Here is a 17,405-nt window from a genome sequence, read left to right on the forward strand (position 1 = left end):
TGAATGCGAGGAGATAAAGGTGCATACATGCACTTTGCACCGAATGCGGGTGACGTCACTCAAGCCAATAATGCATTGTTTGCACTTTCGTGTTAATAACTCGTGGTTTATTTATATTCTGCTCACTGTGTTAAACGTTTTTATTCGTTTTTCTTTTATATAAATTTCGTATTACATGTTCCAGCTATGTGATTTCCTTACCTGTTTCTACATTGAAATGATAATACATAAATTATGAAAGCCTTTATGGAGGATTAAGTAATTGTATAGATAGAGGATATCCATATCACATTAGAAGGATGTATGTACATACATAACATTGTTGATATAAGTAAACCTAAAAAAAAACAAAAAATAAAAGCAAACAAAAAGTAGTTAAAGGTCAATAGAAAATAAAGTCAGTATTGTACGTATTCTCAATTATTTCGTTCTGTTTTTTGTGTTTTAACGAGAACTCTTTTATTATTCCTACAATTTTAACAACAATCTGTCTAATCAACTGATATGGTATGTAAATTTTGAATTTAATTTTCTTTAATCCAGTGTAATTACAATTAATTAAATTAATCACGTTTAAAATCTATGTATGTATTTTGAATTTTAAATTATTTGGTTAAGTACGGTCGGTCGATAAACCAGTGTAATTATGAACTTTGTTTTGTATCTTAATGTGGTAAAATTAAATTGTAATATATTATAATTATTGAATTATAAAAATATGTAAACTATATTTTACACCACGATTCATCTGTATTTTTGTTCAAATTTGAAGAATAAGGAAAACTGTCATAAGTTCTATGATTGATGCGTGGACAATAATTTTCCTTTGTCCGTCTTTCCAGAACGTTCCGTTGGCTAGATATCAAAAATAGGTCGTACGTACTTGATGAGCGGTTCAAGGTATCGGGGGTACAGAAATAGCATCATGAGTACGAAGCTCGGAATAGTTTTGCCGTTAGCTGTCGTCTGAAATGATCTCGTTCGTCCGTCGACACAGCCTACATCTCACAAAATGTTTTAAATGTACTCCGTGGAAATTTAAGGAACATATATACTACAAATAGAAACGATTTAAATGACGCTCTTTAAACTTAAACTCCTAAAGAATCGAGTAAAATGTACGTTGGTGCGCGTCCATCGTTAAAAAGTCAGTTTTGCATGTAGTAACTACGGCATTGTATAAGACATATTGTTGTCTCTGTTCTTTCAAAGCATATAAGAGGGATAGATGAAATATAAATTACACAGGTTATAAAACTAAAAATTATAATTATAATAAAATTATCTGAGTTACCTACTTTTCTAGTAGCGTAATTTAAATGGAGCTGTTGACGTTTTTAGTTCTTAAGATAAACCTATAATTAAAAATCTTTTTCTATTAAATCGTTTTGGTGTTCAAACTATTTTGAATGTACTTTATAATCTTATAGAATTTTATAATCGCTGTAATCCCTCTCTGGTGGATTTCCAAGAATTTGAACAGTTTAATAATGACGAAAATAATTATGACGTTAAAATTGGCTATTTTAACGTCATGATAAAACAACATATAGAGAATCTTAAAAATGTGATGAATTTCGATGAGAATTTGCGTCTTTAAATTTTGAAGAATGAAAATTTTATTAAAAATTGCAATGACGAAGACGATGAGTCCGTTCTATTTAAAACTAGCAACGTGTTGCGAAATACGGTAACGGCGTTACTGTAACGAGAGATAGACGCTCGAACGACGTTAAAAATAGAGCCGAAGTAACGGCGAGAATCTCTCTGCATCGGAATGTATGCGCAGTATGGCGGCGTCCTAGAATGAGTTGCGGAACGCTTGGAACGTGGGCGTCCACTGTTGGAGAATCTGGAGCAGGCAGTTACGATCGCCATGTACTAGGAGAGCATAAATATCCACGAGTAATATTTTATTGTATGAAAGCTTAATTGCGCCATCTGTTGGCGTAAAGTGGAAACCTTATTAACAAGTTAAAGCCAACACACTATGCTACTTCGCACGAGATGTCACTGATAGCAGTTTTAAAAAGTGCTATATAATTATAATTATTATAGGAGCATTGCGTAGGTACATTTTATAGTGAACTAGTTCTGCAAATTGGTAATTTTTTGCTTGTTTTGGTTACATTCAACTAAAGTGTAGACATGAGTGTGTAGCAAAAATTTCGTAAGAAAAATTTCGTATCGTCATTGACAAAATTTGTGCAGCGTATCGAGCATAATAAAGTACCTACAATAAAAAATGTCATACAAATTTTGTCAAGGCGACGACGTTACTAAGACGCTTGTCGCTACTATTCTTGTTAGGACCCCAGTTTGTTACTCTTGAATCCACTATGAGACATAAGTTAAAAAAGGATGAAAATTTTGTTCTTATTAACAAGCTAGTGTGTTTGTACTTGTATTGCTTAGTGCTCTTGAATGTGTTTGTGATATCAACGACATTGGTAAAACTTTTTCCAGGGTAAAATAAACAACATATAAGTCTATGACAAATATTTAATATAACTGAGAAAATCTATTTACATACATAGATAATGACTTGAAAGCTCTAAGCTTAAATAAGTAACAACTACAAATGACTAGATCTATACATAATACACGTAATACATAATAGTGATTAAGTATATACCAAACTGATAATACATAAATGTTGTATTTCACATAATTTTTTTTGAATACTTCATTACTTTACATTGCTTATATTCTTAAAAAAATATTTACAATTTTTTTTATTTATAATTAAATTGAATTAATTAAGTATAATTAAATTCACATGCAAAATATAATTTATAAGCTTATTGCTTGAGACACGTATTGATTTATTTACAACATTATGAATATAATCTATCATGGATGATTATTAATCATTTTCTTATAATTTAAACCCAATAATAATAAAGAATACATTATTTTATTAAAACAACAGCGTTGGTGGCTCAGGGGTCAAGCACTTGACTTGCAATCTGCAGGTCCTGGGTTCGAATCCCGTCATGTACCAATGTGTTTTTCGATTTCCGATTTACATATGTACATTTATCCGAAGTTCTTACGGTGAAGGAAAACATCGTGATGCAACCTGCACATATCTGAGAAGAAATTCAAAGATATGTGTGAAGTCAACCAACCCGCACTTGTCCAGCGTGGTTGACTATGGCCTAATCACCCTTAACTTAAGGTAGGCTCCGAGCCCCCCGGTGGGGAGGTATAGTGAGCTGATGATGAATTTAAATAAACTATCAAAAATGGCTTAAGTTAATTACTTAAAAATTATTTCGATCATTTGTTTTTTAAGAGATTTTTCTTTTTAATCTATTACCGAGATCTAAATACTTAGAAATAAACACTTAAAACCTATGACTAGACTTTTAGAAAGCTTTACAGTTTGGTTGTTCTTAGTTGGTAACATGTTTTAATTACTTCATTTACTCTAATTCGTCATAACTCTCATTTAAAGTTTGCTGCATGTCATCGCTATCGAAATTAGAAGTTGTGTCTTTGGAGTTAGTCGTTTCTTTCTGCGCAAGCAGTCTATCGCATTCGTTTAATTGTCCGTGCAGAATATTATAAATACGGGACATTGAAGCCACCTTTTCTTTGCAAGTAGGATCTGTTTCAATCGCAAAAAGCCTGGAATCCAATAATTTTATAGCAGCAACTACGTAATTTCTTAAAGTTTTCGTCTTGTGCTCGCTTCTTATCCGATCTAGAAATGCACATACTTGTCTCTCTCCACATAAGAGAACGTCAACATCGTAAGCCAATGGTGAATGTTGGCGATGGAGGAATGAGATCAATCGTTTGGCGTATCGTCGGTACGTACGGTAAGTTTTACGCTTCCTTTGTCCCAATTTTCTGCCCATCGTCATACATTTCTTCATATCGTCGATCACAGCTTTGTAGCCAGCATCAATTTTGGAATCAAATATATCCCGCAACCTGGTTTCGACTGGTTGAAGATCATAAGGGGCCGGAGAGGGAGGTAGAGACGGAGACGATGGTGGAGGAGATGGTGGCAAAGAACTTGTCCTAGCATTTTCTTCTTCACTCGATTCGCTTGAAACTCTGCTAATAGTTGGACTACTTTCTGGCGGTGGGTACGGCCGTGGTCGGGTTCTGGCTCTCTGAACTCTAGCCGGACGTGGAGCCGTCCTAGCATTGTACGCTGTTAGAACGTTGGCGTCCTGTTCGGTGAGTGGTCTACTTCGCTGCGACGCCGCAAGAGGAATTATTCTAATCTTAACAAGAGCATAGCTTTGATGTATTTTTGCTTTGATTCGAGGATCGTCGTAATCTGCGCCCCATAGGTCACGTATGGCAGATTCTTTGAGGTATCGAACTTGACAGAGTTCACCGTTGAAAAATCTTTTTCTTTGTTGTTCGTTGAGGGTGTCTCTCTCAGCCCCTGTGAGGCCGTGGATTTTGGTTAGATGGTCGGGTAGCTTGCCGTATGTAAACCTAGCACAATCTTCAATCGGGCAAGGTATGTTGGCATGATTTTGCTTTTTGGTACGCGTTGTTGTCGATGTGGGTTGTGCGGTCATCGTGATTTGGAACCTAGAAGAGATTACAAAAAACTTTACTTAATTTTATGCATACAAAGCTAATTTACTAAGCTAGAAAATGTTTAAAACGGCGTTTAATATACAAATTAAAATTTATTTTCGTACAGTCATCTTCTACTATCAAATAACCATGTTTCGTCTAAATAATATTTTTAAATCATTTACAAAACTCATTTATTTTTACTTAGTTTAAAAATAATTGTTTACGATAAATAAATCCATATTTGATGCAATAATTAAAAGTACACATTTCTTTTTGTTTGCTTATGTAGGTACTTGAAAATATTTAATATGATAGAAAAAGGTCAGTCTGCAGTTTGAGCTCGACGCTTACTGTTGTCGGTAAACATGTAGCGGACGCGTCGGTAGAATTTTTCGTGTTTATAGTTCTAAAATACATTAAATTAATCTGAAACAAAAAGTGAAATGTGCGAAATGTTAGTGCAAACATTTGAATCAACGCGGCCCATTCTTCTAGCTAGGTATGTACATGTATTAATGAAACTTGTAGTAAATAGTATAGTCGTTCGTTTACAGAATAGATACTGGATTAATTTATACCGAATTTGTATGTAGATGACACATATGAAATTACAATAATTTAGAATAGACTTCATGTATTCTTTCCCGACGCTTTCAAGCAGATTATTATGAAATTCTTATTCGTTATTAAATGCAAATTAACTATGCAGGTCAAAGAATTGTCGACTGTAAACGAAATGCAATAGAAAATAAAAAAAGTATAAAACATTAAAACAATACAAATGAGTGTTTAGAAGTCTGGTTAATTTATTTAGACGATGTTTATCAATACGGAGGGTGGCTGTCCGAGTATAATAATTGTGTTGACGGAGGCCGCGGGCTGTTTGTCCAGCGCCCGGTGCCCGGCCTCTTGTACTGCGTTTAATTTATTGAAAACAATGAACCTCCTTTACGCAGGAGACGACTGTCCTAAAACATCCTTGTTTTAGGCAAATAACCGTTGTCTTAATTCTATTTTGGCTTAAGCATTCAAGTGTAGGTGAAGATGTATAACTCTAATTTTTAGGGTTCCGTACATCGAAAGGAAAAAACGGAACCCTTATAGGATCCCTTTGTTGTCCGTCCGTTCCGTTCGCTTAAATGTCGAAGTGATTGCTGCCTATTGAAATCCGTATTTCCAGATGGTTGCCCATCCTTAACAGACAGAGAAGAAAACGCACAGACAGAGGACATTTGCCCTTAAGAGTGCTTAATTACTATTAACAACTTCGCTTTCAAACGTATTAACAGTAAATATTTATATCTTGATTGTAGATTAAATAATTATTATAATATTGAATTAAATATTGGATCTTAAAAGATAATTTTATTTCTGAGAATTGTTAGAAGCATTAGAACAAAGCTTCAAATATAACTGCGCGGCCAAGGCGATGGTCTGATTGAGCCAATATTTATTTTGGAAATTAGCTTGTATTGCCAGACGTCTTCGGCCGGGGCCCACTCACCGTATTATAAATAATCTAAATTAAACGATCCTCAAGGGAGCGCCGGCTACGTCCTATCTTGCTATTGTTTAATATTCTTCAATTAATAATTTTGATTAGTCTCCGCTACAGACCGCTGTTGGAAAGTAAAACAAGCATTTGACGACTGTTTTAATTTTTATTGCCGTTTGTAAATATTTTCATAATATTAAAAAAATCTTATTACGTATGTACTTAAGTAACAAGATAATGAAGGAATCTACTTTTTTGTTCTTCTACTTTAGAATTCTCGCCCTCGTTCGACGACATCGTATTTTTCTAACACATCACAATCGGTTAACCCATTGCTGGTAACCCGTGGTAAACCGTAAATGTGTTTAGAGTTATGTTTAAGAGTATAACTTTTTAATACTTTCCTTTTTGAAAGCATATATGGTCCTGCGAATATTTAAAATTGAACACAAAGTAATAGTTTACTTAAAAGTGCATGCATACATCTTGTCCAAACATTCGCTCATATATTTCGCAAATTCTACGTCAATTGCCTAAGATAAAGTCTACGCCAGTACCTACAACTAATACTTGAACAATAATTAGTAGGGATGCCAAATGTAGACGTTTGCACGAAGTCCTGTCCTTGTTACAGAGTTGATATGACAGAATTGTCAGGGAAATATTAGAGAAAGTTTCACACAAAGATCTCCCCTTTTGTGACTCGAAGTGGCGCGACTTGAATAAATAACTAATTTACATATTTAATAACAGGTATCGCAAGCAGATTCAATTGTTGAGGCTGTGAATTATTAATCCGTTCACCGGTTAGCTTATTACCCTCAGGCTGATATAATCAAAAATTTAAATCCGATGTTCTTTAATTAGCTCGATATTAAAATTAATATTTGAATTTCTTTTGAATTTGAAGATTATGTTTACATTAAATTGTAAATTCTTTAAATACACAAATCTTTGGTTCCTTGAAGTATATTATAAGCCTAGAGGCTTCCAATTTAGAAATTGGAAGACTTACTTTGATAACAAGCTGTCGCTCGCGACCCCGTCCGCATGCAAGTAAAATAAAAACTTAATTTGTAGCCTATGTGATCTTCCATACTATGTTCTAGAGCTATACCAAACGTCATCGAGATCTGATCAGCCGTTCTGGAGATACTTTTAAACGAACATCCCTTAGTAAGATAGCAAGAAGTAAGATTAAAAAACATAGTCATGGAATTATAATTGAGCAAGTTGGCCTATACTGCATACGTCCGTCAACCTCAAGGACTGAAAGACTCTTCGTAGGAAGGTATATCCCCCACGATCTGGTCAAGGTTGCAGGAGTCTCATTGGTGAAAACGGCACAAACGATCTTTGCGGCTATTAATGCTAACATTTACCGTCAGTTAACACTGCAATGAAAAAATTCCTATTTTTTGAAAAATAAAACAGAGACTTTATGTTTTTATACTTGTGTGTTTGGCAATAAAAACCTACATATGGACATATGGACCGCCAACAGATTGTTTTTGATTGATAATAAATTAAATAAAAAAATATTATGTTATTACGCATTTATGAATAAAATGCAAGTAAGTTGTTCTATATCTGTTTAAGAAAACCCACTAAGATTTACGGGGAAGACTCATGATTGCATTGAGGTGTTGCAGGGGTGGTTTGGGGTGCAATACCCCTCGTCCGCATGACGCGGGGTCGCATCCGTAAACAGTAAACAAAGGGGAGGTACACGTAAACAAGTGGAAAATATATTGTTATTTGCGATGTAAGGAAGACAATTAGGAGAGGTATCGATTTGGTGATTAGGAATTCTATAGAAAATTTTATGTACGAAATGTTTATTTGTTAAGTAAAATTCATCTATTTTAATTTTTGACAAGTTGAAAAATAAATTTGATGTTTCCTTTTTTTACCACAAGGTGGCAAACGACTGAGCTGCCACCTAAAATCGCTGAAATAGCGAAGTGTTTGTTGCCCATAGGCATACGGAATTGCATATGCGTGCGTTGCCTACCTTTAATCGACGGAGGAGAGGATGCACAGAAAAAAACATTTTCCCTTCCCATGCATCCTCTTACCGGAAAGTCCCCTTCCACTTCCCATCCTTTCCTTATAAAAAAAGGATGGGAAGGGAAAGATGACTAAATCAGCCTCCGGGACGCAACTCATCTGACTGCACGCGGAATTGCTTCCACTTGACGCATGTCTTCTGTGTGGTCGTGGTATATTACCGGGCAAGCCGGGCCAATTCGTGCGAAGATGTTAAATCGGGCTCTACCACTGTTTTGATGAGACAAATTACTTAATTGTATATGTTTAATTAAGTATATACATCTTTAGTATGCAACTGTATTTTTTCAGTAAAAACATAGTTTTGGCTGCGTAAATTACACCTTTATGTAAAACAAACCTTTGTCATAATGTAGATATAGGGGCTCAAAAACACGAAAATCGAAACAAAAATCAATCATATTTTTGCAACCACATGTATAATCGCTTCCAATTTTTTTTTTGTTAGATAGAAAATTATTTACATGATTTTTGTTTTGTGATAAAGTTTTTATTTGGTTTAGCCACAAAATGCGTTTTTCTAAAATCTCATGCGTTTAATTCTTTTACATGAACAATAAGTTACTTATTAATATTGATAAAAAATTTAATAGCGTTATCTACCAAAGTTAGGCACTATTACATCGTACATATTATTTATTATATTTCAAAGAAATGTTTTAGATTTTAATATTTAAAAATTAATAAGATAATATAGAAACCCATTAAATGTAATATTTACAAGTTAGATTTTATTCCTTTACTTAACTTATTTAAATTGATTTTTGTAACCGCATCGAAACTATAGGCCAAAAGCTATGCGACGGTCGCGAATGTAATAATTTATAATTATGAAATAAAAAATTAAACTTATGTGACATAAAGTTCAAAAAGCTATTGAAAAAAAATATTACTTATTAGAATTTATTATTATTATTATTTTAATACACGTGTAAAAATATGTTTGTCATTCAAATAAAAAAAAATCACTTACCGCAATCAGTCCCGCAAAAGTTTGGCGAACGCGCAAAGTTGTTTACGAGTGTAAACACGTTGTTGTTGTTTATGTATTTCCAGTACCGACGGTAACGAGACGTGCTCACTCAGCAGCGGCCGCCGCTAGACTGATGTTACGTAACTGTATCCTGCTGGAATTTCTTCCTCATCCCTCCGTATTGCATTTTTTCATGCCCAATTTTCATTGACCTACTCTACCCCGCGAAACTGGATATAACTTTGGTCTTGTAGGGGGTGATCAGTTGATATAAGGAGTTCTTACTTAGCTGGTCGGTTTGTCTGCTTGTAGAAAATGGTCGTAAGCTCTCGGAAAATGTCGTAAGTGATCGTGGGCGAAAATCCGCCCATAAAATCGTCTGCGTCAGTACTTCAGAATAGAGTACAATGGTCTAGCCTTTTGATTTCTTTTATGTCTAGAATTTGTTAAATAATAGTAATTAACTGCTGTAAATTAATATTCAACGCTTGCTTATTATTTATTGATTAAACCTTCAATCGTTGGCCTTTGATTTTATAATCTTTCCATACAAATGTATGTTAATTGAAAAAATAATATTATGACTGTATTATTAGATACAGCCAGTTGTACATATTTAAATATCTCATCTTCTATTAATAACATTCCATTTCATTTTTAACTATACGTCAAATCCAATATTCACGGAGACATCCCTAAAAGACTTAAGATATACATTGTATAATTTTAATATCCACATTATTAAGACACGCCTATTTAATAGGCGTGGTCAATCTTACACACGCCCACACGCCTCTTCCCTGCCTTAAGGAATGGTCTCTCACGTCCTCTTCTGTGAGATCCTTTATAACACCGCTGATTTTAAGCCAGCATCTGCATTGTTGAAAAATTAAACGAATACGTCGTCACTCGAACATGTTCGTGTTATACGTACGTTCTTATTCGAATATCGATCGAGGCAACTTTCTAGACGATTGATTAATGCCTAGCCGATATGAAATATTTAATTTGCTCTGAACTGTTCATTGTTTGAACGTAGAGTTCGTTTCATTTAATGCGGACGGCGTCATTTGTGACTAGTTGTTAAATACTTAATAATTTTTCTAAATATATAATAGTGAAAGTGGAAGAAGATATAATATCCAACTTATAGATTAAATGTGTTTATAATTGAGGGCCGACGGTTAGCATAGTTTCATTAGCCAAGCGATTTAGAAAACGAAAGCATGTTTTGACAATACCATAAAACTAGGCGAAATTTTTTTTTTTATAAAACAAGCAATGAGAATACTAAGGTGTTCAACGACACCCATGGACATCTGCAATACCAGAGGGACCGCAGATGCGTTGCCGGCTTTTGAGAAGATGATACGCTCACTTCTTGAACGACCCCAAGTCGTAGCGGTTGGAAATACCGCCAAGGACAGATCAGCCAAGAATGAAGATTATCAGCCAAGCATTTTCTGTTGTGTTAATTACTAACTGGCAAGTAAGAGTATGTCGAGTAAGTTTGAAAAAAAAACGTAATAATTAATAAAAATAATTCACATAAAATGAATTACTAAAATTGTATAAGAGATTTGTAGATAAAGGTGTTCCGAAATTATTTTGTTTCTCTATACTTTTATACGTTACATAAATTAATTAAAAGTAAATTTTCTTTAGTTTTCATGAGTTCTTTTAGTTATCGTCCAATGTGGAATTATTGTCCGTCAAAAGATTAAAAAGCCCTAAAAGGTTTGTTTTCTAAAAATATCTTGTTGGACTGTATTTCCATGAGCTTAGTTATTTAGTGAATAAGTGACCGACTGATTCCAAAGCCTAGAAATAATCTTTTTTTTTACTTTTAGGGTTTTAAAGGAACAGGGAAATAATACATTTCATAAGACATCATTGGAAAAAAAAATATTTTACTTAAATTAGTTTGTAAAAAATAAAGATCTCTGAAAAATTATTTGAATGTAAACTTGTTTTGGTCGGAGTGTGGGAGCTAGGTGACTGCGTTATCATTAATCAGCCAATAATATGCAGCACCCCGTAATTTTTTTTTTCGCGAACCGAGAACGAATTTAGCGGTTAGAGAAATAATATGGATAAGATATTTTTTATTTAACTGCATTTAATCGATTTCTTAAATTTTAAATTAACTTATTAGTGTTTTCTACTTTGACCAAGATGAGTATTTACTGTATTTTAGTAAGAAATACCAAATTTACGACGGACGTTACGTTTTTGTACGAAAATTTAACTATTACTCTGAAAGGAAAATTTACTATTCTTAATGTAAATATTATTTTTAGACTGTTATAAAAATCTTGCAGCTGTCTTTCCTCTAGAATGTGTTGTAAATGTCAAAGAGATAACTGTTTTTCAGTTTTTCTCATTCCACTTATTTTTTTTTATAAAAGAGGAAAAATTATGTACAAGAAATTGATGTACAAAATATTATTTTGGAAGGTATTACAGTAATTCTATATTTATACTTACCAGCCATGTCCATACTTTGATATTGACCAAATTTTTTTGACATAATGATGATAAAAATATGATGTTGAGCTCCCCTCCGGATATCCGATGGATATTGTGTTATCCGGCGTCACAATGAGAGCCTCGTGATAAATTTGTACCGGGAAATGCTCCTTGATTGATAACGCTTAGCGTTCGCTGCCCTAGAAGACTATGTATTTTTCTTGACATGCAAATCTCAAGAAAATGTTCTTTTTATTTTGTAATTTCAAATTGAAGCTGTAAATTCTACTTATTATTTGCTTTGCAATAAGTCTATGTAAAATATGAAATAGTAGATTTCTATATAAACAATTTAGTTAATAAACCAATTCACTTGAGAAAAAAAAATATTTAAAAATCCGGACTGTTTTTCAGACTTAGGTATCGTATAAAGTTTTATTATCTTGAAGCTACGTAAATTATTCAAACTTTCGTGAGACATTATACTAAACTGATATATAAACACGGCTAAACACTCACGTATATACGTCCGGTGGTGGCACCGACTAGTTTCGAGCCCATCGGGGGCCCTTCATCAGGATGAGTGGTACTGGTATTATTTCACGGACGCGGCCCGCCGCTCACATCAGGGCCCCCGATGGGCTCGAAACTAGTCGGTGCCGCCACCGGACGTATATACGTGAGTGTTTAGCCGTGTTTATATATCAGTTTTGAAGCTACGTATTTAACTTAGCTGCGACTATCGTAAAAAGTAGATTTAAACTACTTTTCATTGTTTTTTTTTACAAAATATACCTGCTTTTCTGTCCGAAGATCAAAATATTTTTCCAAGCTGTCCAAACAAAAATATTCAGCGTAAATCATTGAACGGTATGCATAATAACGTAATAAAATAGGCCCCCGATACTTTGTTTATTGTTTTGATGAGACAGCGGAATCTCCCCCAAGCATGCAGGCTCTACTGGAAGGGAACGAGTGCACCTTCTTTGCCCGCATATGCTGCTTCCGAAATAACAAGCTTATTATAAGTAAAAAATATTATAACAGATAATCCTAAAAAAGTGTGAAATTTACAGCAACTTTTAACCGAACTAAACGTAAACTTTATTCATTATTATTGTTATTCATAGACTTGTTTTAATAGTGGTAGAGCCCGCTTTAACATCTTCGCACGAATCGGCGCGGCTCGCCCGGTGAAATACCACGACCACACAGAAGACAGGCGTGAAGTGGAAGTAATTCCGCGTTTCGTCTGATGAGTGTGCGTCCCGGAGGCCTAATTTAGTCCTCTTTCCCTTCCCACCCTTTTCTTTATAAGGAAAGGATGGGAAGTGGAAGTGGACTTTCCGGATGAGAGGATGCATGGAAAGGGAAGATATTTTCTTTCTGTGCATCCTCTCCTCCGTCGATTTAAGGTAGGCAACGCATATGCAATTGCGTATGTCTATGGGCATCGGTTACTTCGCTATTTCAGCGATTTCAGGTGGCCGCTCGCTCGTTTGCAACCTTTTGATATAAAAAAAAACTTGTACCACAAAGTTAATTGTGCTCTAGACGTCTTTTGGTTAAAAATGTCCAGAAAATTGGCCTAGTGTACAAGCCTTCCATCAGTTATGCAGGTAGTTGTATCTTTACTTGTACACCGGCATAATTTGTATAATAGTTTCGCAAATGAGACGTATAAATAGTGTACTATCGTAAATAGGTTGTAATTGATCGGAATCGGTTTGTTTTGTCGACGCAACGATTAAGTTGTTGAATTTTTTATGTTCCAGATAGTCGTAACAACGGACGACTGTTTTTCGCTTCGTTTTTGCAAATTTCACGTGATTGTCAACTGAATAATGGATCCGTACGACGATTGTAGCGAGACTCGCTGATTTTTCGATTACGCGACAATACACTGCATTGTATTGTTTGATGCGCTTTATTAAAAAGTTTCGATCCGTTTTATTATATCGTTCTTCATAAATATCACATATAACAAAGCTTTTGTTTTAGTTTCAACATTTTAAAAAAGCTTGAAATAAAGATTACAGTTGATAAAATATGGATAACAAACAAAACCCTAAAATATTGCTGCAAAAAAATGTTTTCCTAAATAAATGTCAAATAATTGTTGTTAGGTTTCTTCTCGTTTTCCACCAATATACATTTGGTATCTAACAATTTCACTATTGCGTTTATTGATGTTTGCAAATAAGTATTTACCAATTGCTTAGTTCAGTACAAATTAAATAAGATGCTAACGTAAGACTTAGTAGTAAACAAAGAATGTGCTAAAACGGCACACATCAATTCAGTAATTTGAAAGCCCTCCTTCAGGCGATTGGGTGTCGCCACAAAGTGTCGAGTGGCCAATAAATGAGAGCTCGTTTTTTGTGCTTGAAGCAACGCTCTACCTCCGATAATATCGGCAGCCGTCGCAATGTCCGCGTGGATTATTGCTATATAAATTGTTCGCAGTTGCCCATTCGATTGTGTAGGGTTGTCGCTATTAATAGTTTTCGTTTATTATTTAAAATAATTTCTATGATAATTTTCGTCAGTTAAACATACAGAGAATATGATTGACTAATAATATTACTTGCGGTAATAAATTACTTTATATGGAAAATTGATATTGTCCAAAATAAAGGTGAACTGACTATTTGTAAAAGAATCACTAATAATTCTATTTAACCAAATATTTAAAAAAGAAAAGAAATTAATTGCAATCTGTAGGTATATTGTAAACCATAGGCAACCCTAACAACAGTTGAATTTTCTGCTACTGACCAGTCCCCGAAGGAGCATTAAACGATATTAGGGCTTTATTTTTTATAGTTTGGGACAAAACTCGATGTCTGGCAAAGTAAGTGTGCTCCAGCTTTTCATATTCACTTCTTTGGGGTATCATTGTTATTTCGTATTACTTGGTTCTTGTATATGTGGTGTTATACAATGGTGGTATTATATACATTCAATAAATGAAGTTGCTACTTAACATTTTGAATTTAGATCATTCGTGACTGCCGTTTATATTTAAAACAAAAAAATCCGATCTTCAATTGTTTTAATTTTAAGTTGTATAATCATAATGTATTACGCGCTATAAATTAAGATATTATGAAAATATTCACGCTATATATTTCAGTTCTAAACACGTTCAGGTGATATCAAAAGTTGCAACAAAGGGCCAGCGAAAAAATCCCATTGTTATCGAGGGTGTAATTTATTAGGGGCCTCGGCTCACGGGGACCTTTTTTTATATATCATCGCATTATCCCCACTTGGAGAGTTACAACTTCTTAAAGAAAATCAGGGCAAATTAATTTAAAGCATTTAAAACTGTCTAAAACACAAATTTGACGTTGTGCTTGTTTTGATAGATAATGCGCCTTGAGCTTAATGATTACAAAAATTGTAGAAGAAATAATATCTGCAGCACATTGCACGTATGCACACTCATAAAAAAGTACTTAATTCAACTACAACCGGTATTTTAGACATAATAAATTATTAGTACTGATTAAGATACATAACTGATACTGGAGAGTTTTATAATATTGTTTCTGTCACCGATTTTTGGCTTAAAATCACTGTAAGAATTTTTGCTTACAAAAATCAGCTTCTCTCTCTCTCTTTGCCTAGCTTGCATCTCACAAGGTGGTGGGGTCAGCTTCCCAATCCGTCTCTTCGATTTCGCTCTGCCCATGACATCTTCTTCTGAAACTTGGCACTCACTCATTTTGTTCTCCGCTTCTCGTGTTTTAATTAAACAAATGAGAGAACATAAAAGGTTTCGAAATATTAATAAAGATAACATTACAAAAATAAATCCGACAGCATTGGACGCGGAAAGTTTGGGGACGTCCCTGTTCATTCGTTACCGATTAAACGTGTCCCTAATATTTTTATCTCCTCACATAAATACCCGGTAATGAGAGGACCGAAATTCTCGGGATACGTTTCAAATTTATTCAAGTCTGGTTACGCGCTCGAGTGTGCATAATTTTGATACAAAAATAATCTACGGCAAATATTAAAACCCCTATTAATATTCTTTCTCGTATATTAATTTCATTTTTGGGTCCATTCGGAAATGTGCTCGGGTTTGCGTATGGTTTTATCGTTTGTTGAGGTTTTGACACAATGGTGTTACTACTTAGGGATATAAATTTTTCAATACATCTTAATCCAAAAGAAAATCTGCAAACAGCTTTGTTTTGAACATTTATTTTGTTCAAGTCAAATATGGCTAATCACTTGGCTTATTATTTTATTTTATCAATTTTTAACCGATTTCAAAAAGAAGCCAAACGTAGTTCTCAATTCGTCTCTATGTTTTTAATGTTACTTCCACCGGTCCTGGTTCGATTTTTATATAATATAATAGTTTATTGATAAGTAAGTCCTAAGTGACAAATACTATGACTTCTGGCAGAACTTTTAAGTAGGACAAATGAAATATAAGTAGCCTAAAACTACATTATCGTAATGCTAAACCATGATGTCATAATTATCTTAAAAGTTTGTCTTGTGCTGAAGTATAGAAACACAAAGGTAGGGCTTTGAGTGAGAACTGTAATGGAGTCGTGTCCGATAGCGACTGAAGCGCGCTGATTTATAGCGAGGCTACACGCCGTGAATAATATCTAGGAGAATTTATGGACTTAGGAATCTCGCTTCTTACTTCTTTCCAAGTTCTCGCAATGTAAAATTGTTAAACATAATTATTAATTTTATAAAAATAGAATCAAAAATAACAAGACGACTTTTAACTTTTAAAGGATACCAAAATATAAAAACTCGCTCCGAATAATCAACCATTATTGCGTGAGCATTTTTATAAACTCTTTTTTTAGTTGAAACAAAAAACAGTCGATTCCGACTCTCGTGAAACGTTCATTGTATTTTTCCATCACTTGTAAACTTGTACAGTGGCAGTGAAAATATTTTTCAAAATACTACACAAGAGATGTTCAAGTGTTGAAAACAAACTTTGTAAAGCGTTATTCACACCGACCGTGTGTAGTAGAGGGCTATAATTGTCCTTTCTAACTTAAACATTGCGAGCGACGTATTGTTTACGCCGCCGCCAATCAACAGGCTCGCTAACAAAACCAATCAACTTCGTCTCGCCTCTATTTGCTTAAAAGACTGCAAAAATTTTCCTTTTAGTTTTTGTCCATTGTCGCTGTGACCCTTTCGTCCGTCACTCGTTCCACGGATATATTTGATTAAAAAATAACGTCGTCAGAAAGCGGCCGAAGTGTACAGTCTAGCTGAAAACAATACTTTCGTCCAGGAAGTTGAAAGTTTTAACGATAACTTAGTAAACACACAACAAATATTTAAAAGGAAAAATTTAACGGGAAATAATGAGGAAGTATTAAGGTAAAGAAGTACTAAATTCAATTAGTAAAGCTTACTTATTTTTGGACTCATTTTAGCAAAACATCTTATTTTTAAACGTAGCTTATTCAGACTATCGATATAATGATGTATTTTTTATGACCATTTAATCGCTTTTGCTAATTTAGTAGACAAAGTCGAGGAATCGATTTCATAAATCGCTCGTTAGACTCTGTTTTCACTAGACTGTGACGTCAGTATATCGAGTGCTGGGCGATACAAAAGAAGTAAAATGTTCTTTGCGCGTGCATCGGCCAGCGGCTTAGCTGTCAATTGTCACGTCCGCAGCGAGCTCGACAGTTGCCGTTTGCGTTTTTCATCGTCACTATCCTATCTGCAGAAGCAATGCCCGAGACGCAACCGTATTGAACTGTTATACTATTGTCCCTTTAATCTTATTAGCCATTTCAATGACTTTTAAAATGTGTATGCTCCAAAAATGTCAATGTA

At 34.3% G+C, this 17,405-nt stretch overlaps 1 protein-coding gene across 1 annotated transcript; it reads right to left on the reverse strand.

Annotated features, from left to right (window-relative positions):
- Window positions 1–3,396: 3,396 nt before the first annotated feature.
- Window positions 3,397–9,172, reverse strand: LOC106125000 (uncharacterized). Its single transcript, XM_013322088.1, has 2 exons — window positions 9,090–9,172; window positions 3,397–4,560 (listed from the first exon to the last, which is right to left on the reverse strand). The coding sequence occupies exon 2, from the start codon at window positions 4,545–4,547 to the stop codon at window positions 3,429–3,431; it is 1,119 nt and encodes a 372-aa protein (XP_013177542.1). The 5' UTR covers window positions 4,548–4,560; window positions 9,090–9,172; the 3' UTR covers window positions 3,397–3,428.
- Window positions 9,173–17,405: the final 8,233 nt, after the last annotated feature.

Source organism: Papilio xuthus, unplaced genomic scaffold (genome assembly GCF_000836235.2).
Source record: "Papilio xuthus unplaced genomic scaffold, Pxut_1.1 DF828952.1, whole genome shotgun sequence".
Classification (NCBI taxonomy): domain Eukaryota; kingdom Metazoa; phylum Arthropoda; class Insecta; order Lepidoptera; family Papilionidae; genus Papilio; species Papilio xuthus.

Excerpts from the sequence above, each read along its gene's own strand:
- LOC106125000 (XM_013322088.1), bottom strand. The coding sequence starts at position 4,547 with ATGACCGCACAACCCACATCGACAACAACGCGTACCAAAAAGCAAAAT.